This window comes from Grampus griseus, assembly GCF_964374135.1.
Source record: "Grampus griseus genome assembly, chromosome: 4".
In the NCBI taxonomy this organism is placed as follows: Eukaryota; Metazoa; Chordata; class Mammalia; order Artiodactyla; family Delphinidae; genus Grampus; species Grampus griseus.
This window is the reverse complement of record NC_138997.1, coordinates 41,829,130-41,856,830: the sequence shown is the minus strand read 5'-3', so window position 1 is coordinate 41,856,830 and position 27,701 is coordinate 41,829,130. Positions and strand designations below refer to the sequence as shown.

At 36.7% G+C, this 27,701-nt stretch overlaps 1 protein-coding gene across 2 annotated transcripts in view; it reads left to right on the top strand.

Annotated features, from left to right (window-relative positions):
• CFAP299 (cilia and flagella associated protein 299) overlaps positions 1–27,701 on the top strand; it is a gene marked incomplete at both ends in the record, with an annotated part of 629,105 nt that overhangs the window by 513,577 nt on the left and 87,827 nt on the right. For both annotated transcript variants that reach the window (XM_082653737.1, XM_082653736.1), the window contains one exon: positions 24,158–24,300. In XM_082653737.1, the coding sequence (XP_082509863.1) occupies positions 24,158–24,300 (143 nt within the window). The remainder of the gene's footprint in view (positions 1–24,157; positions 24,301–27,701) is intronic.

Below are 27,701 nucleotides of genomic sequence, written 5' to 3'. Positions count from 1 at the left end.
GGGAACTGTGAGAACAAAGAAGAGAAAGGGAAATCTCTCCCAGCAGCCTCAGAAGCAGCGGATTAAAGCTCCACAATCAACTTGATGTACCCTGCATCTGTGGAATACCTGAATAGACAACGAATCATCCCAAATTAAGGAGCCCTGTGGATGAAAGGCTCTTGGTGCTGCAGCCAGGAGTCAGTGCTGTGCCTCTGAGGTGGGAGAGCCAACTTCAGGACACTGGTCCACAAGAGGCCTCCCAGCTGCACATAATATCAAACAGCAAAAATCTCCGAGAGATCTCCATCTCAACGCCAGCACCCAGCTTCACTCAACGACCAGCAAGCTACAGTGCTGGACATCCTATGCCAAACAACTAGCAAGACAGGAACACAACCCCACCCATTAGCAGAGAGGCTGCCCAAAATCGTAATAAGTCTACAGACACCCCAAAACACACCACCAGACGTGGACCTGCCCACCAGAAAGACAAGATCCAGCCTCATCCACCAGAACACAGGCACTAGTACCCTCCACCAGGAAGCCTACACAACCCACTGAACCAACCTTAGCCACTGGGGACAGACACAAAAAACAACAGGAACTACGAACCTTCAGCCTGCAAAAAAGGAGACCCCAAACACAGTAAGATAAGCAAAATGAAAAGACAGAAAAACACACAGCAGATGAAGGAGCAAGATAAAAACCCACCAGACCTAACAAATGAAGAGGAAATAGGCAGTCTACCTGAAAAAGAATTCAGAATAATGATAGTAAGGTTGATCCGAAATCTTGGAGATAGAATGGACACTAGAATGGACAAAATGCAAGAATCAGTTAACAAGGACCTAGAAGAACTAAAGATGAAACAAGCAACGATGAACAACACAATAAATGAAATTAAAAGTACTCTAGATGGGATCAATAGCAGAATAACTGAGGCAGAAGAACGGATAAGTGACCTGGAAGATAAAATAGTGGAAATAACTACTGCAGAGCAGAATAAAGAAAAAAGAATGAAAAGAACTGAGGACAGTCTCAGAGGCCTCTGGGACAACATTAAATGCACCAACATTCGAATTATAGGGGTTCCAGAAGAAGAGAAAAAGAAAGGGACTGAGAAAATATTTGAAGAGATTATAGTTGAAAACTTCCCTAATATGGGAAAGGAAATAGTTAATCAAGTCCAGGAAGCACAGAGAGTCCCATACAGGATAAATCCAAGGAGAAATACGCCAAGACACATATTAATCAAACTGTCAAAAATTAAATACAAAGAAAACATATTAAAAGCAGCAAGGGAAAAACAACAAATAACACACAAGGGAATCCCCATAAGGTTAACAGCTGATCTTTCAGCAGAAACTCTGCAAGCCAGAAGGGAGTGGCAGGACATATTGAAAGTGTTGAAGGAGAAAAACCTGCAACCAAGATTACTCTACCCAGCAAGGATCTCATTCAGATTTGATGGAGAAATTAAAACCTTTACAGACAAGCAAAAGCTGAGAGAGTTTAGCACCACCAAACCAGCTCTACAACAACTGCTAAAGGAACTTCTCTAGGCAAGAAACACAAAAGAAGGAAAAGACCTACAATAACAAACCCAAAACAATTAAGAAAATGGGAATAGGAACACACATATCGATAATTACCTTAAATGTAAATGGACTAAATGCTCCCACCAAAAGACACAGATTGGCTGAATGGATACAAAAACAAGACCCATATATTTGCTGTCTACAAGAGACCCACTTCAGACCTAGAGACACATACAGACTGAAAGTAAGGGGATGGAAAAAGGTATTTCATGCAAATGGAAACCAAAAGAAAGCTGGAGTAGCAATTCTCATATCAGACAAAATAGACTTTAAAACAAAGACTATTACAAGAGACAAAGAAGGACACTACATAATGATCAAGGGATCGATCCAAGAGGAAGATATAACAATTGTAAATATTTATGCACCCAACATAGGTGCACCTCAATACATAAGGCAAATACTGACAACCATAAAAGGGGAAATCGACAGTAACACATTCATAGTAGGGGACTTTAACACCCCACTTTCACCAATGGACAGATCATCCAAAATGAAAAGAAATAAGGAAACACAAGCTTTAAATGATACATTAAACGAGATGGAGTTAATTGATATTTATAGGACATTCCATCCAAAAACAACAGAATACACATTTTTCTCAAGTGCTCATGGAACATTCTCCAGGATAGATCATATCTTGGGTCACAAATCAAGCCTTGGTAAATTTAAGAAAATTGAAATTGTATCAAGTATCTTTTCCGACCACAACGCTATGAGACTTAATATCAATTACAGGAGAAGATCTGTAAAAAATACAAACACATGGAGGCTAAACAATACACTACTTAATAACGAAGTGATCACTGAAGAAGTCAAAGAGGAAATCAAAAAATACCTAGAAACAAATGACAATGGAGACACGACGACTCAAAATCTATGGGATGCAGCAAAAGCAGTTCTAAGAGGGAAGTTTATAGCAATACAATCTTACCTTAAGAAACAGGAAACATCTCGAATAAACAACCTAACCTTGCACCTAAAGCAATTAGAGAAAGAAGAACAAAAAAACCCCAAAGTTAGCAGGAGGAAAGAAATCATAAAAATCAGATCAGAAATAAATGAAAAAGAAATGAAGGAAACGATAGCAAAGATCAATAAAACTAAAAGCTGGTTCTTTGAAAGGATAAACAAAATTGATAAACCATTAGCCAGACTCATCAAGAAAAAAAGGGAGAAGACTCAAATCAATAGAATTAGAAATGAAAAAGGAGAAGTAACAACTGACACTGCAGAAATACAAAAGATCATGAGAGATTACTACAAGCAACTCTATGCCAATAAAATGGACAACCTGGAAGAAATGGACAAATTCTTAGAAAGGCACAACCTGCCAAAACTGAATCAGGAAGAAATAGAAAATATGAACAGACCAATCACAAGCACTGAAATTGAAACTGTGATTAAAAATCTTCCAACAAGCAAAAGCCCATGACCAGATGGCTTCACAGGCGAATTCTATCAAACATTTAGAGAAGAGCTATCACCTATCCTTCTCAGACTCTTCCAAAATATAGCAGAGGGAGGAACACTCCCCAACTCATTCTACGAGGCCACCATCACCCTGATACCAAAACCAGACAAGGATGTCACAAAGAAAGAAAACTACAGGCCAATATCACTGATTAACATAGATGCAAAAATCCTCAACAAAATACTAGCAAACAGAATCCAACAGCACATTAAAAGGATCATACACCATGATCAAGTGGGGTTTATTCCAGGAATGCAAGGATTCTTCAATATATGCAAATCAATCAACGTGATACACCATATTAACAAATTGAAGGAGAAAAACCATATGATCATCTCAATAGATGCAGAGAAAGCTTTTGACAAAATTCAACACCCATTTATGATAAAAACCCTGCAGAAAGTAGGCATAGAGGGAACTTTCCTCAACATAATAAAGGCCATATATGACAAACCCACAGCCAACATCATCCTCAATGGTGAAAAACTGAAAACATTTCCACTAAGATCAGGAACAAGACAAGGTTGCCCACTCTCACCACTCTTATTCAACATAGTTTTGGAAGTTTTAGCCACAGCAGAGAAGAAAAGGAAATAAAAGGAATCCAAATCGGAAAAGAAGAAGTAAAGCTGTCACTGTTTGCAGATGACATGATACTATACATAGAGAATCCTAAAGATGCTACCAGAAAACTACTAGAGCTAATCAATGAATTTGGTAAAGTAGCAGGATACAAAATTAATGCACAGAAATCTCTGGCATTCCTATAAACTAATGATGAAAAATCTGAAAGTGAAATCAAGAAAACACACCCATTTACCATTGCAACAAAAAGAATAAAATATCTAGGAATAAACCTACCTAAGGAGACAAAAGACCTGTATGCAGAAAATTATAAGACACTGATGAAAGAAATTAAAAATGATACAAATAGATGGAGAGATATACCATGTTCTTGGATTGGAAGAATCAACATTGTGAAAATGACTCTACTACCCAAAGCAATCTACAGATTCAATGCAATCCCTATGAAACTACCACTGGCATTTTTCACAGAACTAGAACAAAAAATTTCACAATTTGTATGGAAACACAAAAGACCCCAAATAGCCAAAGCAATCTTGAGAACGAAAAATGGAGCTGGAGGAATCAGGCTTCCTGACTTCAGACTATACTACAAAGCTACAGTAATCAAGACAGTATGGTACTGGCACAAAAACAGAAATATAGATCAATGGAACAGGATAGAAAGCCCAGAGATAAACCCACGCACATATGGTCACATTATCTTTGACAAAGGAGGCAGAAATGTACAGTGGAGAAAGGACAGCCTATTCAATAAGTGGTGCTGGGAAAACTGGACAGCTACATGTAAAAGTATGAGATTAGATCACTCCCTAACACCATACACAAAAATAAGCTCAAAATGGATTAAAGACCTAAATGTAAGGCCAGAAACTATCAAACTCTTAGAGGAAAACATAGGCAGAACACTCTATGACATAAATCACAGCAAGGTCCTTTTTGACCCACCTCCTAGAGAAATGGAAATAAAAACAAAAGTAAACAAATGGGACCTAATGAAACTTAAAAGCTTTTGCGCAGCAAAGGAAACCATAAAGACCAAAAGACAACCCTCAGAATGGGAGAAAATATTTGCAAATGAAGCAACTGACAAAGGATTAATCTCCAAAATTTATAAGCAGCTCATGCAGCCTAATAACAAAAAAACAAACAACCCAATCCAGAAATGGGCAGAAGACCTAAATAGACATTTCTCCAAAGAAGATATACAGACTGCCAACAAACACATGAAAGAATGCTCAACATCACTAATCATTAGAGAAATGCAAATCAAAACTACAATGAGATATCATCTCACACCAGTCAGAATGGCCATCATCAAAAAATCTAGAAACAATAAATGCTGGAGAGGGTGTGGAGAAAAGGGAACCCTCTTACACTGTTGGTGGGAATGTAAATTGATACAGCCACTGTGGAGAACAGTATGGAGGTTCCTTAAAAAGCTACAAATAGAACTACCATATGACCCAGCAATCCCACTACTGGGCATATACCCTGAGGAAACCATAATTCAAAAAGAGTCATGTACCAGAATGTTCATTGCAGCTCTATTCACAATAGCCCAGAGATGGAAACAACCTAAGTGCCCATCATCGGATGAATGGATAAAGAAGATGTGGCACATATATACAATGGAATATTACTCAGCCATAAAAAGAGACGAAATTGAGCTATTTGTAATGCGGTGGATAGACCTAGAGTCTGTCATACAGAGTGAAGTAAGTCAGAAAGAGAGAGACAAATACCGTATGCTAACACATATATATGGAATTTAAGAAAAAAAAAATGTCATGAAAAACCTAGGGGTGAAACAGGAATAAAGACACAGACTTACTAGAGAATGGACTTGAGGCTATGGGGAGGGGGAGGGGTAAACGGTGACAAAGCGATAAAGAGTTATGGACATATATACACTACCAAACGTAAGGTAGATAGCTAGTGGGAAGCAGCCGCATAGCACAGGGAGATCAGCTCGGTGCTTTGTGACCGCCTAGAGGGGTGGGATAGGGAGGGTGGGAGGGAGGGAGACGCAAGCGGGAGGAGATATGGGAACATATGTATATATATAACTGATTCATTTTGTTGTGAAGCTGAAACTAACATACCATTGTAAAGCAATTATACTCCAATAAAGATGTTAAAAAAAAAGATATATAATAATTTTAGCAATACTATTTAAAATATATTGTTTAATTACTTGTTAGATGATCTTTCTTGAAGTGAAAGACAAGAATTATCCTATTTTTATAAATTAACAAGCTGAGATGGAGATATTGATTTTACCAGTGCCTATCAAAAGGGAAAAAAAGAGCTAAAGTAAGAGGTCACAAATATTTGACCTATAGTCCTTCTTATGGTTCTTTAAATTCCATTGTAACCAAGTTATTGATTCATTGTGTTTTTCTAACACGTTAACTGAAAGTGTTGCCTAAACATTAGAGAAAACTAGTAGACTCTCATCTGCCGATTTTTTTTTAGGTATGTGGACATTTCTGCCTGTCCCAAATCCACAAATTCATCAAAATGTATTCATATCCCTCTCTTCCAATGCACCTATCCTGATTATGCCAGTCCACAGTGATATGGTTCTTCCAAAGATTTAAACTGTTTCTTTGGTAGATTGTTCATTTGGTAGGTACATGTGAGCTGCCTTGAATTATGCATTACTTTTTCTATGGATTAACATTTTCTTCCAAATGAATTGTGAACTACGTGGTGGCAAATGATATTCATTATGTTTCTTCGTATTCCTCTTGTGCTTATCATACTGTTCTGCCCCTTGTGGGTAATTATAGCACATTTGTTGGTTGCTCAGCAGTATCACACCCCCATCCTCCTCATCATTATCAGCATCATCCGTAAGCATTTACTGAGAAAATGACAAGTCATTGTCTAGAACAGCAAAGAATGTCCTCAGAAATGCTTAACACATGTTTTTCTTGCATCATACACAGGAAAGGAAATACTGTCTTGTACTGGTGAATTCATGGGCCAGTTATGAGCACAAAAAGGCAGTGTGATCTAATGAACATTTTAAGGGGTTAAAAAAAAAATCAGGAGATCTGCCTCCTACTCCTTCAGGCCTTCACTAGCAGACTTAACTCTAGGCAAGCTAAGTTATCTTGGCCATTGTGCTGTTTCCTCACCCTGCAAAATTGCCCCTGTAGCAATTTCTTTCCTACGTATACCACTAGGCTATACTGTGGGTATATTTAAAAAATAGAAGATAATTTATTTTTAAAAAGGTATATTTCTGATAAAAACCAAATTCTCTTTCATTGTCATCTTAAAATCACATTCTCAAATGGGAATTCCCAAGGGGATAAGTGGTTTTTAAAAGACATTCTCTGTGGAATCCCCAATTTAAAAATCCCCTGAATGTGTTTCAAGGTAATAAAAGTCCCTCCTCTGCTCTGTGGCTCCACGCTAGAGCAATTTACTTGCCTTCCTTGCTTCTGAGACCTTGAAGTTTCTGGAAACATCCAAGAAACGATCAAGGTCCCAGCAAGGAAAACCCCAGCCCATGCTGAAGCCGAATTTATCTGAAGTGTTATTGTTGTACCCACTCTACAGACTGTACTCATTCTACAGATGACGAAACTGCCTTACAGGATTGTTGTGAGTTGCAAATGAGTAAATTTTTGTGCAAACCCTTATGCAAAGACATTGTTTTTAGGTGCTTAACTCAGGAAAATTGAAAAAGTTCATCTATTAATCTATCTGCTTTGCTGATGTTAATAGCTTCATGTTTATTAAAAATTCACAAATCTGACATTTCAGATTTGAGTGATCCACATTCAAATTCATGTTTTTCATAATCAAAATATGTGATTTGAACTAGATGCTGTATGTTATGCTTTAATCTTCATTAATTAACCTTCATTAATAAATAGCATCAACTATTTCTATGGCTATGACTATCAAAAATGTTTACATGTTTGATAGCCTTAAAGTGCCTAAACAAATCATACAGACAGAAAGGACTTGGGTGACTTGATATTTTAAAATGATGTAAATATAAGTAGACAAGTTGGTATTTTGTTTTAAAAGTAGATGCTATTGGGTTATTTGGCATAATTATCATGGTTAAAAATAAAAGTATTTTAAATGGGCAGATAACAAAGATAAACACACATTTATTATTTTTTTAATCTTGAGATCACAATGTTGTATTTGCACATTACCCTTAAACCACATCCTGCATGTTTTGAATTTCAGAGAGTTTAGGATTAAGGGCAGTTCTTTTTATCTTATGCTTACTCTCAGAGTTTGTTTTGATTTTTTTTCCCTAGCATGATACATAAGAGTTTTAAGTTCTTTAAAGATCCTCTGGACTTATGAGCAAAGGAAGAAGAGGATCAAGATGATCTTATTTTTATTTAATATTTATTAAGCACACAAGTTATTCCAGAATTTTTGGAAAACACCAAACTAAAATAGCCTCAAAAAAAATGTTTACCTCTTAGATTTTTAGATTGAGATGTCTAAACATTCCTGCCACTTTCCTTTTACATATGAGGAAAATAAGTCACAAAATGCTTAAGTTGCTTATCTCTGGTCATATAGCTGGTTAAAGGCAGAGATTAGAAAAGCCCCTGATGCTTTCCCTCTTACCCAATCTAGACTCTTTCCACTACCCCAAACTGCCACTCATGACAACTAAATGTTTCCAAGAAGGATAAATATGTCATTATACATTAGAATGGAGGAAGATTGACGGCAAAGATGGTGTCCTGTTCATCCATGTGCCTAGCACACAATAACAATAAACACTTTATAAACATACACTGAATAGTGGAGCTGCTGACCAGTGCTCACTTTGCTCTATCACATAACAGTGGAATCAGTGCATCATCTTTGGCTGAGGTAGGCATCTTAATTGAAGCCTAGCTGTTCAATTAGCCTCGATTTTGTGGTCTCATGGGCAATAAAGGTCACAAACTCTTCCTATCTAGAAGGAAATAACCTCTAGAACACTGGTCTTGAAGATCTTAATGCTCAAAGTGACCATACAAACGTCCCTGTGCAAATAACATTTTACAACGCCCCCAAGTTGATGTTCCAACACAGTCTCTGACTGTATTGTTCTGCTGCCCAGATGAGCAGACAAATCCACACAGGCTCATAAATTCCTATTATAACGTACTCCTTAAACAAGATTTTTAGAAACCAAGAAAGTAATTAAAATATTACAAAATTATGCTTGGTAATGTAAGGTACATCTAAGGTAGTATTACAGTTATATTTCAATCTAAATCCAAAAAATTATATTTGATCCCCAGACAACTAAAACTTGTGTGACAACAAACTTTCCCAATAGAATGCTAAGGTAATAATCCAGGCAAATGGGTACCCTCATTTAAAATGAGATTTTTGTCCCAAATCTCATGATGAGCGAAACTAAACCACACGAAGGATGCCTTTTTGTCTGTACTAGATTTTGTCTGAAGTGACCCAAGACACTTGAAATAGACTAAGAGGAACTTCTTGTCTCCTTTTCACACAAGCCGTCTTCTGTAATTCTTTGTTTACCAGGCTAATGAGAAAATCTTGGCAAGAAAACGAGCCAGAGGCGTGTTTCTAATTCTAATTCTAGCTCTGTCACATATAGCTATAACTTGGGGAAATTACTTCTCTCAAGTCACAGTTTTCTAATCAGTAAAGTGGAGGTGATAAGTGTGCTTGTTTGTTAGTTCATTGTGAGTACTAGATGAAATAATGCATGTGAAGTGTTTAGCACAGCGCATGGCCCAGTCTACACAGTGCATGACCCAGTTTGATCGTTTAATAAATATTAGATTTTAATAACAATAGCCGAAGCTTGGATGTGAGCTTAAATGGGATGTGGGAAGAGGATGCCTTTCAGCCACCTATAATCTTAGATGCAGGGTCACCTCGGGCACCTTAATAACAGTTGCCCTTTCACGTGATTCAGCCTAAATCCTTAGTCTATGACACCACGTGTTGCCAACAGAACCTCCGAGTAATCAGGAATGTTCACTAGCGTTAAGTTTTCATTTCCTTCAGATGCTTTGCAGGAGTGGGTAGTGGATAGGATTTGAGGGTCTGGGGTATTCGTGCTAAATCCAATCTTACTATCATTTCTTCAACAATAATGTAAGTTAAATGCCAATTTGCTGTCTAAAACATGACTAAATAGAATTTATGGCTGTTGTGTTCATATTGGTTGCAGCAGCCTTCTAGTCCTGAAGGTTGGGACAAAGTCTTATACATCTCAGTTGTCTTTTCTGTTCCAACCTCCATTCTTATCACAGCACCATCTGCTCCAGCCCCATACTTTCTTCTCCAGAAGACCTTTTAAATTCTCCAGCGATGTCTTTAAATTAAAACTCATGGTACTCTGTTACATGAAACTACTCAGTGACTTCCTATTGCATTTTTTCCCATCTTTATTGGAGTATAATTGCTTTACAGTGTTGTGTTAGTTTCTGCTGTATAACAAAGTGAATCAGCTATATGTATGCATATATCCCCATATCCCCTCCCTCTTGAGCCTCCCTCCCACCCTCCCTATCCCACCACTCTAGGTGGTCACAAAGCACCGAGCTCATCTCCCTGTGCTATACAGCATCTTCCCACTAGCTATCTATTTTACATTTGGTATTGTCTATAAGTCAGTGCTACTCTCTCACTTCGTCCCAGCCTCCCCAGTGAGGTGGATGGACCTAGAGTCTGTCATACAGAGTGAAGTAAGTCAGAATGAGAAAAAGAAATACTGTATGCTAACACATATATGTGGAATCTAGAAAAATGGTACTGATGAACCTAGTGGCAAGGCAGGAATAAAGACGCAGACCTATCTCATTTAAATCAAATTGAAAGCCATTTTTAGAGCCCACTTAGCCTACAAAATTTAGGTCCTACTTAATCCTAAAATTTACCTCATGTCATCCCTTCCCCATCCACTTCTCTGTTCTCACAGTAATCCAGACACAATGACCTTCTTTCTATATTTTTGAACAAGCCAGGAGATTTCCTGTAAGAGGACCATTGCATTTGCTATTCCTTCTGCCTGGTATGTTATTACCTAGCATCTTCCCATGGCTTTTGTATTATTCAAGTTTCACTTAAAACATTTCCTCCTCAGAGAGGCCTGATTCAACCTCACTATCTAAAGTAGCTAGGTCCTTTCCAATTAATATCAACTTCATTGTTCTCACAGCACAGTATCTATACCTACAATTATTTGTTTACATATTTATGATTCTTCTTTCTCTACTGAAAAGCACTGTAGTGAGAGCAGGGACCTTATCTTATTCACCATTTATTATCAGTGTTTAGAACAGCGATCTGCTTATGGATTCTCAATAAATATTCATTAAACATGAGAATGAATGAATGACCTGAAATCTTTCTTTAGTAGTAGTCTCGTCCCCACTGACTCCCCGTCCCATACCTCTGAAATGTATTCAGCATTGAATATTGTTTAGGACTTTGCTACTTTTATATCAGTTAGCTTTTACCTAATCCCTTTAACTCTCCACATCAGGGGTCCCCAAACCCTGGCCTGTTAGGAACCGGGCCGCACAGCAGGAGGTGAGCAGTGGGCAAGTGAGCAAAGCTTCATCTGCCACTCCCCGTCGCTCACTTGCATTACCGCCTGGACCATTCCCACCATCGCTCGCATTACTGCCTGAACCATCTCTCGTGTTACTGCCTGAACCACCCTGCCCCCCACCATGCGTGGAAAAATTGTCTTCCACAAAACCGGTCCCTGGTGCCAAAAAGGTTGGGGACCACTTGTCCACATGGTCACCCTGCATTTCACATTCTAGGTAATGCTGCACAGGCTTCCTTTGTTCATTTGCTTATGATTGCTGGGTGGGGCAGCATCACCTCTCTTTGGGGGCTGAGGACAGAGAGGTGGACACTTACTAAACCCTTGGATAAGTTCTTGTTTCCTCCAGAAGGTACTCACTTCCAGGCAATGTTGATAGGCAATATCCTTTAGACCATGCACAATCTTGTATAGAAGGCAAAGTATGGCTGTGTGAGTTTTTACAATCCCACCGTGTTCCTAATTTATACATAGGGTTGAGGACATCTTACTAGAGAATGTGCTCATTGTCATAACAACAATTTACAACTAATTTTGAGACATTCTTCCATGCTTGCTGGGAGGTGGTCTGGTGTTGGAGAGAGCAAAGACTTGAGTTTGGAAACTTTCATTCGGAGTTCCAACTCGGCCTTTACTAGCTGTGAGTCCTTGGGCAAAATATAATATTTTTCTTATGTGATTAAAAAAATGAAAATAGAAATGCCTAACTTACTTAGTAGAAATGCAAGTAAAGCCCCTGTCACATAGAGGACTATCAATAAATTGTGACTCTTATACTTTTCGCCATCAAGTGTGCATATGACTCATGCCCATTTTGAGGTTAACGTTTGGAAAGTGGGTAGAAGAAAGATATTTTTCTTCTCTCTTTTGTTCAGTTATGCATTTAATCAATAAACATTATCGTATGTCTTCTCTGTGCTGGACATGAGGCTTGACTGTGGAGGAACAAAGGTACATGATGGTAACATCCCTGATCACAAGCAGCTTACAGTCTAACAGGGGGACAGTCAAGAGACCAATAAGATACAGTATGATAGTTGAGAGGAGAGTTAAGAAATGGGTTCTGTGGAGATACTGCATAGGGGCAGAGGTCCACAAAATCCTCCAAGAAAATGAGTTCTAAGAATAAGAGAAAATGCCCAGATGGTAAAGGAGAAGAAGTTCCTTCCAGATTTCCATATGGAGAAGTTGCCTGTCTTCTTCATTAGACTGTGAACTCCATGAGGTCAGGTTCTTATTTCGTTCAGTATTGTATCTCCAGCACCTAGGACAGCGCCCGGTGCACACTGGTCTTTCAATAAGTATATTTGAATGAGCCCCTCCAAAGCAAAGTATGATTAACTCTGTTCAGAAGCCTATATTAAAAGATATAGATGAGTTTTTTAACTTCGAATTGTATGGAGACAATGAAAAAATTTTTTGAGGTTGACAGAATCCAGTCTATAATGAGAATGATAAATAATTTACTACACATTCATATTCAATGAATTATAGAACCTCACTATATAATGAGTTCAGATACCAATTTATAGTTTCTCCTCACTAAGGAAGTGGTTTTAACCCACAATTAGTCTTGTTAATTGAAGAGACTATGTTCTGGCTTTGTCATATCTTCATTGTCAGGATGCAGTTATCCCACTGGGATGACCATGTTCTGTCAGCCTCTCTTATTTCTGATTTCTTAGTCTTCAATCATGCCTGAAGCCCTTTGATCCAAACCAATAACACCATGCAAAATTCGAAGTGCCTATCAGCTTGCTAAAAAGAATCTATATGTGATGTCATAGTCATTTTTATCTTATTCCCTAAGCAATTGTATTATCCTTGCAAAATGAATGTTCCATCAATGTTAATGGTGGAAAGGAAGTAAAAATCCCTTTGTTCATAAGAATCACTTTGTTTTTGGAATCTGAATTGTAAAGGAAACCTCCCTTCCTGCCTGCCACCCCACGAGCATAGCAGAGGCTTTGTAGTCAAATGCTTGGGTACAAATCCCAGCATTATCACTAACTATTCCACATACATTGATTTTGTTTCTTCATAGCCTCTTCCATTATTCTCTCCACCCTACTCTCTACCTAGGGATGCTGCTTCTATGGAGTACATGCATGGTATCAGGGATCTGGACCCAGTTAGATTTGGCCAATATGAGGCTCCAGCAGGAAGGTATTTATTCCCTTGATCCTCCTTCTGTGAGATTACCTATAGCTATCTATGTCCTTTGACATCAGTTATCTGCTCTTCTCCAGCACGCTCTCAGCCTGTGCATCTCTCCTTCCCTCTTGGGTTCTGATAAACTCTCCCACTTGGGGGTGAGGGAGAGGCCTGTGGTAGGGATAGTGTCAGTTTCAGTACTAGTAGCCCTGGCTTCATGCAGGATCCCTTGTGGTGACCATATATGCCATCCATTAATCCCTGCATACATACACAAATGTTGCCGTTGTTTTCTGTTGGACTTCTGTCTGATACGCTAACCATATAAGCCTGGGCCCTAGCTCCTCCTCTTGCTTTAGTTTTCTTATCTGTAAAATAGGATTAATAATGTTACCTACATTGTGGAACTTGTGTTAGGATTAAATGAGAGAAATTTTGGCACTTAGTAAACACTCTTTAAAAGTTAGCTCTTAGCACTAGTATTATTTTGTTACATGGTGACACTTTCTGTGAAGCATGATTAAATAAATAGCACGCTCGCAGTTTATCTTGTTGGACTTTGTTTAATCACCTCAAATCCAAAACCATGTTGGTTATACACGTTCTTTGAACCAAGGGCCAGGGGAGATATTAAGCATACAAAGTTAGATAAAGATATAGTCTCCAGTCTCCAAGGACCTTGAACACTACAATATAAAATAGTAAGTGCAAAAAGAAAAATATTTTTTAAACTGTTATGGGAGCTCAGGTAACAAGCAGAGGAAATTCCCAAGATGCTTCTATTTTCAGAGGGAAAAATTGAATGTGAGGGAAAAAAAGATATTTTTGAAAGTTTGAGGAGAGAAGATATAAAAAAATGGGAGTGTGGGAGAGGGGAAGAGCTTATCATAGACAATTATTATGCAAGCGCTATAGGTCCAAAGGAGTTTATGGTCATTAATATTTGTGAGAAGAGTCATTATAGTTTTCTTTTTTTCTTGCCAAACTCAGTCATAGCTATGCAAAAACAATAAAAGGAAAGTTGGGTCGAAACAGTACTGGAATTTTTTCAATGAGTGTAACAGGATATGTGCAAGGAATTTAAAGAGGTATGCAAGTGAACAATTATGATGCTCCACCATGGAATCTTAGCTGTATAAAGTGGAAAACGAGTATATAAAGAGGGTAGTAAACATTGAAACATGGTAGTTTAATGGATCAGCAGTTCCAAAGATCTGAAAGTGCTTCCAGATTATGTGAGCTAGAAAAATAGGAGGTGGAGGTTCAGAGAGTGGTATGTTTGGACAAAAGATTTTGGGGTCGTGTAGTTAAAGAAGAGTATGCATTCATTATAGAAAATTTAGAAAATATCATGCTATAGAAAAACATATACACTATACGCATACACATTTGTGTGTAAGGGTGTGTTTCTGAAGTATTACTTTCCATTATCCATCTATCACTCTACCAATGATATAAGATTTACTTTTTGTAACTTCATATCTAATAATGCAAGTTCTGCTGTTTATTCTTCCTTTTCAAAATTATCTTAGATAATGTTAACCACGATCTTCAAGGTAAAATTCTAAGGAATCAAAAGTACCCCACTGGTATTTTGCTTAAAATTTTAATACATTTATTTTATAATAATATATTTCCTTCAGCAATGTAGCCTCTTTGTTTAGTTTTTATGTTATTTTAGAAAAGTTTTTCATAAAAGATGTTTGGAAGAATGTTATAATTTTTAAAAAGCATACTGAAAATAAAGATTGTATGCACAATAACTAATAGGTTATTTCTAGTGTGAAACCAAGCTATTTTTTTTGTGTGTAGATATTTTGTACTGGTTTTAGTTAGCTGTCTCTGATTTTCTAAGTAAATTATCATTCTATATACAAATATGATAATTTTTCTCCTTTCCAGTATTTAGAGCTTATATATACTTTTAATATTATTTTCATTCATTAAAATTTCCAGAACATTTTGGATACTAACAGTGAGATCGGACGTTCCTAAGTTCTTAACCTCACTGGTAATGCAAAGAAGAACCTTTTTAAATATGGACATTTTTGTAAGCTGAGAGAGAAAAAAAATTAATAAAGTCAATGATTCCCTTCAGAAATCAAATCTCCAACTGTCGAAATATGAGCAAAACTCTTAGGTTCTTTATGGTAAATACTTATAGATTGCAAAAAATAGCCACCATTCTTCACTTTGTCTTTTATCCGTGCCCCTTTGCAATGACACTTGGCAAGTGCTCCCATCAAGAAGAGAAGTCACTCTGCCTGCCTCTTGAATCTCAGCTGGCCTGTGACCTGCTTTGTGCAACAGGATGTGGAAGGAAAAGTCTGCTGGTTCTGAGAGTAAGCCTCCAACAGGGAGGACAAAAGCTGTCTTTCACATAACCCTGAGAAGTGTGTGAATAGTGAAAAGATATGTCTAATCGCAAATGAATAAGAAGATATAGAATTTTGAAATAATTACCAGCATAAAAAATTCAGAAAATAACTTGTATCAGAGAAATTTATAGTGACAGACATTTTGAAATGTTAGAAAACAATTGTTTGTCCAAACTTAGACTCCATTTGCAAAATCATTTCTCTTCCAAAACAAAACAATTCCCTAAAACTAATGATTCATAAAGGCATTCCAGAGTCTTAAAATTCTAGGAGATAAAATTCTCTCTTCATTTGTCTTTATCAGGGAGCATGCTGACAGTCTCAGTGGGGGAGTCACCAGTACTTAGCTTGTCTGACAGCTTTCATACTCTGAAATGGATGTTTCAGTTTTTGTGCAGCAACATACTGCTTAGTGCGCTTTTTGTTTAACTGACTTTGGCTTCACTGTTGAAAAAGTCCCGTTTCGATGTATCAGGTTTATGCCTCCTCATTAGTGTTTGGCAAGAAAAATCAGGCAACACATGTACTCAACTCATAACAAGTTTATGAATTTGTATTTTAATCCACTTCTGGGAAAACACAAGCAGCCAGAGATCCAAATGATATATTAATGGTCTAAATTGTACTTTAATTCATCTTTTCCCAACACATGAGAAATAATGAGAACCTAACTAAGCATTCCATAAGTCTTTTGATTCACATTTGAGGTCACAGACCATCTCAGTAAAATCTCAGGTTCCACATGCTCCTTGGTGTCTGACCCCCCACTTCCATTTCAGGAATGCTTGTATCTTGATATTGATCAATAGCTTGTTCTTGTGCTTTTCATTGTTGTTTTTGTTACTTAAAAAAAAATCTGTGTCTTTTGCTTAGGTTGCAAATAAATGTAGACCATTATTCATGGTTTCAAATGAGTATCATTTGGTTTACTGAAATACTTGTGTTGATTGTAACTTGAATTATTCTAGAAAAGATTAAAGGATCTTATCTAAGGACTATGAGCATTTTGGAAGTTTTCCTCTTATAAACATAGCATCATCATTTAAAAGAGCCCTTCGATATATAAAGTATAGAGTTTTCATGTGTCTTTTGGGAAATTAACTCTGATTAAAAGGTTATTAGAATGAATAAGACCATATATTGTATGATTCCATTTATATGAAAAAAAAATTCAGAAAAGGAAAGTCTATAGAGATACAAAGTAGATTAGTGATTGCCTGGGACTGGGGGTGGGAACAGGGTTAACTGCAAATGGGCACAAGGGATCTCTTTGGGGTGATGAAAATATTCTAAAGCTACATTGTGTTTCACAGCTCTAGAAATTTACTAGAAGTCATTGAATTATACACTTAAAACTTTAGAATGAATTTTATGTTATGTAAACTATACCTCAATAATGCTATTATATTTTTAAAAGAAAAAGAAAGGTTAGTAGAGAAGTTTAAAACAATTATTTATAACATTTTCTAATTCCTATTGAAACAACAGAGGTATCCAAATAAAAAAGCTTTCAGTTACTAAAATATGTCACACTCAAGCTGAAATAAACCTGGTTCTTCAAAGGGGCTCTGTTAACCTATTATATCCATTGTGGATGCCAGAATCATGATTTTACTGTCAATTAGGCCCATCCTGTATAATACCTGGAAAGATTGTTTAAATTTTAACTTCAAAATACATCCAAAGTTTTAACTGAGGATGACTAAATTTAACAAATGAATTGAACATGTACTGCAACCTAAACATAATTATACAAACTTAGGTAATGGAATTCTGATATGATCATTCCATTTCCTTATCCCAAAGGTATTGACAAAACTCTTAACACAGTATAACTACAATAATGACAATATAGTAAAATTTTTTTAAGCAATAGGTAATATTTACTGAGGTTTTATCATGTACTAGGCATTGTTATGTGCTTAGCAAAAATAGTCTTATTTAATTCACACAGCAACCCTAAGAGGCAGGTGTTATGACCATTTTGTGATAGAGGAAACTGAATCTTAAAAAGGATAACTAACTTACCAATGTCACAAAGTAAGTAGGTGGCAGGGTCGGCATTTGGATCCAGGTCTGTGTGTCCACTGCATGGTGGTTAGGAGCATGGGCTTCATGGGAAGTAGGTGTGTGAGTGTATGTGCCCCACTCTCTAGCTGCATGTCCTTTGGGAGGTTCCTCAAACTCTCAATGCTTTGAGGTCCTACATTTATAAAATGAGGATAATAATGCTATCTAGCCATTATATATATTTTAGAGAATTAAATAAGATGATAAATATAAAGCTAATATTTTGCTCAAAATATAGTGGGTTCTTAATAGATGATAGATAGTAATATTAATGGTAGGAGTAATTAGTATTCACGTTGGAGGAAAATACACATTTTATAAATGAACACATTAAATTAATTAATCAAGAGCATTAGTTAACTTCATTCTAATTCTCTACCTCTCACCTCTTCTGTCTTACTGTTTTTCTACTACCCTACACTGTGCTTTTTTATTAAATTAATTAATTAATTAATTTATTTATTTTTGGCTGTGTTGGGTCTTCATTGCTGTGTGCGGTCTTTCTCTAGTTGCAGTGAGCGGGGAACTACTCTTCGCGTGGTGCGCGGGCTTCTCATTGCAGTGGCTCATCTTTGTTGCAGAGCATGGGCTCTAGGCACGCAGGCTTCAGTAGTCGTGGCACGAGCACAGTAGTTATGACTCGCGGGCTCTAGAGCGCAGGCTCAGAAGTTGTGGCACACGGGCTTAGTTGCTCTGCAGCATGTGGGATCTTCCTGGACCAGGGCTTGAGCCCATATACCCTGTACTGGCAGGTAGATTCTTAACCACTGTGCCACCAGGGAAGTCCCTACACTGTGCTTTTTAATGATGCATTTCTAAAGTTAAATTTGTAATTTCCTGACTATCACCAATTACTATACATCAACAGTTCTAACCAGATTTTTAAAATAATTTCATAAAGCGTGTTATTCATTAGGAAGATTTTTCATTTTAGCAAATTTTTTTAAATTTTACTAAAAAGTTTTTTTAAAAAATATACTTTTACACATATGTAACCATACTTGGAAAGATATGAATAAAGTAATTTTCATTTGGTCTGTACAGATTTTTCTGAAAACAGCTCCTTCTGAATATTTTCCCAGGTCTAAAATTATAGAAATTTTAGTTGAACATTTTGTTTTTATTGAAAATAAAAGGAATCGTAGATACAATGATCACCAGAATTCCTGTTGGGAAAGAAACAGTATTTGCATGTTGTTTACAAATTGGGTGAATAGGGCAGAAGGTAAGGCTTTGGCAGCACCTAAATGTGAATTTAGCAGTTTCATGCAAGACAAAAGGAAGAGATTATTCTGTTACTCTGTAGAGTGGAAAGACAAACAGGTAGAAGGGAGAGGTTGCAAGAAGGCTTAACCACAATGTTATATCAGCTTCAGGTGTACCACATAGAAATTCCATATTTTTATAGATTATACTCCATACAAAGTCATAATAAAACATTGACTATGTTCCCTGTGCTGTATATTACATCCTTGTAATTTATTTATTTTATACCTAGTGGTTTATACCTCTTAATCCCCTTCATCTATTTTGCCCCTCTCCTCCCCCACTCCCCTCTGGTAACCACTAGTTTATTCTCTGTATCTGTGAGTCTGTTTCTTGTTTTTGTTATATTTGTTTTATTTTTTAGATTTCACATGTAAGTGAAAATATACAGAATCAGTCAGCTATCCTTCAATAAAAAAGAAAAAGAAAAAAGAAAGAGGAGGCTTAACTAACTAAATGCTTAGGTCCAAGCAGGATTTTGACCTCTTGTTTATTTTGGTGTGTTTTGTTTTGTTTTGGGGGGTGTTCAGTTTGGTTTGGTGTAGAGACTTGCTGGATTTTGCAGGAACCTATTTAAGGGCATAGGACTTATGAATATAGAGAGGCATTAAGAGTTTGAACAACCCACCCAAAGAAACACAGTGAACATGGAGGGAATCACACTTATACCCAGTTTGGCCTTAACTGAAGTTATCTAGCTTCAGAAGACCCCAAAATCTCAGGATTCACAAAAATCACAGAGCAGGCACTTAACTCTCACAAGACTAGAGAAGTGAGATTTGAAATTTATTCAGATTTCCATGGGCAGAGGGCTTTAACACACATGGCAAGGATATATATAATAAAGTAAAATAGTGAAATTATGGTCAAATATACATCATTTTAGACAATCAGTCATTTTATCCACAAGAACATTAAAGACTAAAGATGTTTAGGTACTTGACTAAGTTAAAAACTGAACAGTCAAGCTTGTATATTTTAATTCTTTACAATCTATATTTATTCTATAATATTTAAATATTTATTCTCTTGGATCTAGAGCTTAATGAGAGAGATAAATTTACCACAGTGATGATGACTTATTCTACAGTCCTATCAATTTTTGCTTTAGCTATTTTAAGGCTATGTTTTCAAAGGTTCATTCAAGTTTAGAATTATTATATCTTTCTGTAAATGGAATCTTTCATCATTATCTAGTGACTCTCCATCTCTAGTAATGCGTTTTGCCTTAAAGTCCATTTTGCCTAATATTAATATGCCAATACCAGCTCTCTTTTGGATAGGAACTTTCTTTTGTGTATTCTTTGATTATTTAATTTTCAACCTTATATTTTACTTCATATTTTTGTATTCACTCTAATAATCTTTGTCTTTTAACTTAAACATTTGGCCATTTACATTTATTGTAATTACTTAATTATTTAAATTTATTATTATTGTATTAATTTGCTAGAGCTGCCATAACAAAATACCATAGACTGGGTAGCTTAAATAAGAGAAATTTATTTTCTCATAGTTCTCAAGGCTAGAAGTCCAAAACAGATCAAGGTGTTGGCAGATTTGGTTTCTTCTGAGGCCTTTCTCCTTGCTTGCAGATGGTTCCTCTCACTGTGTCTTCACATGGTCTTTTCTCCATGCACACAACCCCCCAATGTCTCTCTGTGTGTCCAAATTTCCTCTTCTTATAAAGTCAGATTGCATTAGGGCCTACCCTAATGGGCTCATTTAACTTAATTAACTCTTTAAAGGTCCTTTGTCTAAAACATTCTCTGAGGTACTCAGGGTTAGGTTTCAACATATGGATTCTGAGGGAACACAATACAGCCCATAATACTATCATTACATTTGTGTATTTTACTTGTCCTGCCTCTTCCAAATTTTTCCTCTCCCTTCTTGCCTTCTGTTTCATTGATTGATTGCTTTTTCCTCACTTTGTTTTATCCTCTAATAATTTAAAGATGATATACACTATCTCCTGTCATGACCCAAATTTATACATACATATTTAGCAAATTCTAAAGTTAATCAGTATAGCTGCCCTCATTCTAAAAAATTTAGACACTCCAACTTTAACTCTGACAACTTTCTCCAAACATACATTTATATAAAAAATTTTAGGCATACTGTTATTTTTATTACAGAAGATACTGTTAACATTTGTTTATATTGACCTATATATTTATAATATTTGATTCTATTCCTTATCTATTCTATTTTTTCTTATTATTCTACTCTTTATCTCTAACTTGCCAGCTGGAGTCACATTCTTTTGCCTGAAGTACATCCTGCAGAATTTCTTTGAGCAAGAGGCTGTTGTTAGCCAAGTCTCTTATTTATTTATTTATTTATTTATTTATTTATTTGGTCTAAAAAATCTATATATTGTTCACCACAAAAGTGTTTTCTCTGGATGTAACTCTGGAATGATTCTTCTTTTCTCTGAACACAGTGGAGATATTTTTTCATCCTTTATTTGTTTCTCAGCTTTATGTTCTGCAATAGGTCCTGTTAGTCTCTCTATCTGAAAGACTGGATTTTGTTTCCTGTCACCCCCACCTGACATAATCATGAAATCTTTGCTGAGATTCTCTAAGGTTGGGCAAATACCTGCAAGACAAGGATGACTTTAGGGTTCTGCTTTCCTCTCTGGGCTCCTGCTTTCATTTATTTTTTGGACTCTGAGTATTCATCATTTTCTTGCCAGTGTATCAATGCATGTTACAAATGTTAAAATTTTTTAGATTTTATCCAGATTTCTTATTTGTTTTCAGCAGGAAGGTCAGTTACAATATCTGGTATGCTATTCTGCTAGAAGAATAAGGCTGGTCCATCTCTCATTTAAAGAGAGAAAGACAGAGAAACAGAGACAAAAACAGAGACAGAGAGAGACAGAGGAGCTTTCTTTTCTGTTAATAGAGTTCCATTTTGAAAGGAAAGGACTTATTTTGGATATTTTTCCCCCTCTCAGTCCCTGCATGATTTGCCTTACATCAGGAGCAGCCTTGATTGAATAAAGATTACAAGCACCTTTTGTATTACACATGAAATATGTATAGCTCATGGCCTTGTTTAAGTAGGGACAGCAAAGTTAGTTATTGGTTTAGTTGTGTGAGAATCTCAAGAAGTCTAAGTTACTATCCATTTAAATTTTGTGCTGTATAAACTAAAAACTAGGTGACTAAAAGCATGGAGAAATCCATATAAATTTAACTGGGAGTTACATGGGGGAAATGAGAAGGACTATGGATTGAGTTTATACACAATTGGGCACAGAAATAACAATGAATATTAGTTCATCCAGGCATATCTATGGGAAACATCACTAATCCAGTACAATCCTCCCTCCCCTTGGGCTAAGAAAGTGCCTCAGAATTCTTCTCAGCACCCAATGCTGTTCCATAGTAAGCTGGAAGATGAAGCATCAGCAGAATAACAAATAATTCTAAGTTGTGTCTCTGTTCCTCCATTTTTCTGTTGGCATATTGTTAGCAACCTGTTTTCATAGGTGTAGCAGGGGAAAGAATTATTTCAATTTTCTAACTTCACCCTTTTGGAAACTCTGCTATCTGAGGCGACCTGTGTTAGTGCTCCCTATAATTGACTACACAAAGACCCAACAAGTAACAATCCAGTAATTACTCAAGAGGAACAGGAAGGCTTGTTTACAGGTTCTTCCAAATATAGAACTTCTCCATGAAATTCTACATTTTGATCTAGATTTGGAAATGAATACATTATGAACTTTTCCAATTACACTTAGTGTTTTTTTCTTTTTCTTTATTTCCTCCTAGAACTTGAGATCAATGTCTACTGGCTTAAGCAGGAAAAGACTACAATTCTTCTATTTGCATTACCTTGTTTCCACTTTAGGGCCTTTCTACCAGCTGTTCCCTTTTCCTGATAGGCTCCTATTCTAGATCTTTACAAGGCTTACCTCTTCTTAGCCTTCAAGTCTTGGCTTAAATACCTCCTCAAGGTCTTTTCTGATTACTCTACCCAAAGTAGCCTTCACCACCACCAACTCCTCTAGCCAACCATCTTCTTTATTTGCTTTATAACACTTATCCCTCACTGTAAGTATTGTTTTCTCTTCATGTCTATTGTCTGTCTCTGCTTACCTAAACATAAGTTCCAAGAGATCAGGACCTTTACTATCTTGCTTATCACTGTATCCTTGGCACATTCAACGGTGTCTCACATGTAGTAGCTGCTCAAAGATATTCGTGAAGGAATTGATACAAAGGAGAAATATGTACTTTCTGTATAGGTTTGACCTATAAAATTAATTTTCTAAAGAGATTTTAATTTGTAAAGAGATTTTTTTAAGTGGTTCATTTTTTTTAAACTATTTATTTATTGGTCATGCTGTGCAGCATGTGGATCTTAGTTCCCTGAACAGGGATCAAACCTGCACCCACTGCAATAGAAGCACAGAGTCTTAACCACTGGACCACCAGGGAAGTCCCAAAAGATTTTAATTTGCAAAGAGATTTTAATTTTGTAGAGATTTTTTTTGACTCTTATGATAATAAAAAGAAAGGACCCCATTTTTCTATATATAACATAAAATATATAGCTGTTTAAATGGAAAAAGAATGTAATGATTAGAAGTACAAACACATGAGCCTGGGTTTTAATCTGAGCTTCTCAATTTACTAGCTGTGTGAGGTACTCAACCTCTCTGTTTTTCAGTTTTTTAACTTGCAAAATGATGACAAAGAGAAAACAATGGGACTGGGAAAAAAGTAAATAATGTTTTATTTTCAAATACTGAAAATAATATCTCTCCTTAGGAAGACTTCTATGAATTATTTATTGATATTGTTATATACAATTGCTATATATAAACATTATATGCATGTTCAGTTAACTTTTCATAAATTTCTTCACTGCCAGGAGAAAATAATAATACTTACCCCATAGGATCATGGTAAGTATGAAGCATAAAGCACTTAGAATAGGGTATAACACAGGTATCACTCAATAACTGTAGATTTTATTATCATGTAAAATTTACTGAAATGAGTTTTGTTCATTTACTCTCTGCATTCTCTATTTTTCTATGTACTAGTCCGTGATCTTTATTCGTGACAGAAATTCTCATGGGCAGGAGGTGTCAGGATACATTGACTATGCTCACAGGCTAAAGACTGAAGATTTTGAAGTCTACTTTAGTGGAAAAAAAAGACTTCTTCCAAGACCCACAGATATGAGGTAAGTTGTGCACATTTTTCACAACTTCAATAAGAGAACAAGCTTCTCAGAGGTAAAGATAAGGATTTTTATTTTATTTTCTGGAACATTAATGTATATATAGCAGGAATGTGGTAAGAGTGGTTTGAATAAAAAGTAAATACATTTTAAAACAGGGAATGAACATAGATGCATATTTTCCATTAACAGCCTGAGGAAGGGAACTCTTCAGAGATGACATAAGTAAATTCTCAGTGACATTCCTTTTAAATGATAAGTAGAGCCTAAAATTTGCTACTCTCACATGGCTCTTGCACTACTTGGGACTTCATCTGTCTAAAAGCCTCAAGAGCAGTCCATGGAACACATTCCACATTCTCCTCCCACTTTTTTTTTTTTTTTTTTTTGGTCACCAACCAAAATCCAGGCCTCTGAGTAGCTCACCTTCATTTACTCTCACCACTGGCCTATTTGGGGATTTCTTCTACTCATGATTCTTTTTACTATTGACCCCTATCCTTTCCTCTGTAACCCTTATCCCACCACATAGGATCTACTCTACAAAGTCAACCTATTTATAGATCCCGATCCTTCTACCACCTCCTGAATAGCTCTCAAGCTAAACTTTTTATTCTATACCTCTCACTTATCACAGAACACAAAAGTAGTAGCAGCATTCTGCTTTAACTCTCCACTGCCATATCCAGATTATTTAATACTTTTTTTAATTGGGGTATTAATGAGAACCTGCTGTATAGCACAGGGAACTCCACTTCACTGTACAGAAAATTATTTGACACTTTTAACAACACTATTCCTCTGACATTCCTGCCCTCTTGTGTCCATCCTTCTTGCTATTATCTAAAGACTTCATAACCCATCACCATTTCATGGACATACCCTTTTTCCTATCCAACCTAGATGCATAGCAAAATCATTTAACTTGACTCTTGCAATAATCCCAGCTGCCCATGTCTTTTTGTGCTTTGGTTGTATCTGCCCTGATGACCCTCAAAAGCAGATTGACCCAATTATCCTCTTGCTTGCACCGTTAGCTTGACCCCTGGGTAACGCAGAAGGAAATTTTAAGAAATTTCACAAAGGTGTGGATGGCTGCTACCAATAATTTATGGTCTCCAAACTCAGCCAGCCCCTTTTTGGCCCTCAGCCACCCATTTATTTGCTGTTTCTCAATTCGTAGTTTTACAATTCTCCCCCCCAAAATATTCTGAAGCTGCACCTCTCTCTCAAAATCATTGTTCTCAACTGCTGACCCTGACTCCTGTCCATATTTGCCTCACATTTCACAGAGAACGTTAAGTCTAAACATAGAAACCAACACCTGATCTGTCTCTCTGTCAACCAAAATCAGCTTCCTTACTAGCTGGTGCCCCCCTCAGAGTGCCCTTCTGATTATTCCCAGTCACAATTCCATTCTGGCTGCTACTGGCCCCTGGGCCCACCATCTATGTTCAGAACACATCTGCCCCTAACTCTTAGAACACCACATGCCCTCCTTCCCTCAGCCCACCTCTCAGAGGCCCAATTTGCTACACACTTGTCCACATTCTCCCAACACAGCAAGCCTTAGGCTTCCCCAAAGACCACGAGGGAGTATATGCCCTCAGAGTGACTCAGGCTTTTCTGGTGACATTTCTGAAATAAAATAAGTGGCTGCACTCTCTAATTTTTGAAACAGATTTTTTCTGGAAAAAAAAATTAGTAGTTCATTTTTATTAAGTGAAATATTCCTTTATACATGCATCTACTCTCACCACACTTTTCCAGATTCAGAGAAAAGGACTCCTTGACTTGGTTAGAGCTAATTTATTCAACTTGTTTTTTATCCTTTTCACCCTTCTTTTCACTGAAGCCATACTTTATCTATCGTTCTCTTTTTTTATATATATACATTCTCAAACTGACTCTCCCAACTGGCTCTTTTATCTTGCCTCTAAACATGCTGGAACCATTTCTATATTAAAGAAAAGAAATCCTCTACCTCTCTTATAATTTCCTGCTAAGCTCCTCAAAAGAACAAGTGTCTCCAACTCTCACTTCTCATGTAGGTGCTAACCCATTGTAATTAGCCCTCTGCCACCGTTATTTTTTTTTATTATTATTATTTTTTTGCGGTACGCGGGCCTCTCACTGCTGTGGCCTCTCCCGTTGCGGAGCACAGGCTCCGGACGCGCAGGCTCAGCGGCCATGGCTCACGGGCCTAGCCGCTCCGCGGCATGTGGGATCTTCCCGGACCGGGACACGAACCCGTGTCCCCTGCATCGGCAGGCGAACTCAACCACTGCGCCACCAGGGAAGCCCTGCCACCGTTATTCAAATGAAACAATTCCTGCTAAAATCACCAGTGACTGCCAATTTCAAAATCTTATGCACTATTTTTATTTCTCATCTTATTTAACTTCTCGACCTTATTTAATTACTGTTGGTTAATCCTTATGCTGATTAATTCTTTCTTCTCAAAACTATTCAAATATTCTAACATTTTATGTCAGAATTTCTCATTGAACTCTCCCCTTGTTTATTTCATGCATGTTGGTAATCACCAGGGTTCATCCTTGGACTTCTTTTCTTACCATATGCATTCTCTTGAGTGATTTGATCAGTTTTCTGGTAAACTATAACCCTAGCACAGATCTCTTCTTTATTTAAGACTCAATTATCTTATTGCTCACTTGAGAACCTTCTGGGTATCCCATTAGCATCTAAAACTTATTTTCAAAATTAAAATCATTTTTATCTGTGAAACCTACTGTTGCTTCTGTGTCCCCTTTCTTGGCAAATAGTACCACCCTGGTAACCCAAGGCAAAATCCAAATGTTATCCTAGACCTCTTCCTCGCCATCACCACCACCTCTATAACTAACGATTTACTAAAAATACTAGATTCTGTTATATTAAAAGCTCTGTTTATATTAAAGCAAATATAAAATGTCATTTCACTTGTAAACACTTCAGTATGAATCTTCATGTGATAACATTTTAAATAAAACCATCATGACATTATACCTAACAAAATAATTCCTTAATATCATCTAATACCTAGTTAGTCCTTATTCATACTTCATTGACTATCTTAAAGTTATCTTTCCATAGCTGGTTTGACCAAATCAAAATCCAAATAATATTGTGTTATTCTTTTACTTTATAACAGCCCCCTTTCTTCTTTTTATCTTTTATGCTGTGATTTGTTGGAGAAACTAGGTCATTTGTCCTAAGAAATGTCATATTCTAAATGTGACTGATCGTGCTCATGCTGTTGTTTGTTACACACTCCCTCTATCCTCCTATTTCCTGTCAACTGGCTTGATGAAATTCAGTTTCAATTTTTTTTAGGTAAGTTTTTTTTTTTTAATGTGAAACTCTGTGAGTTTGATCAGTGGGTTCAGGTGGTGTCAGTCTGA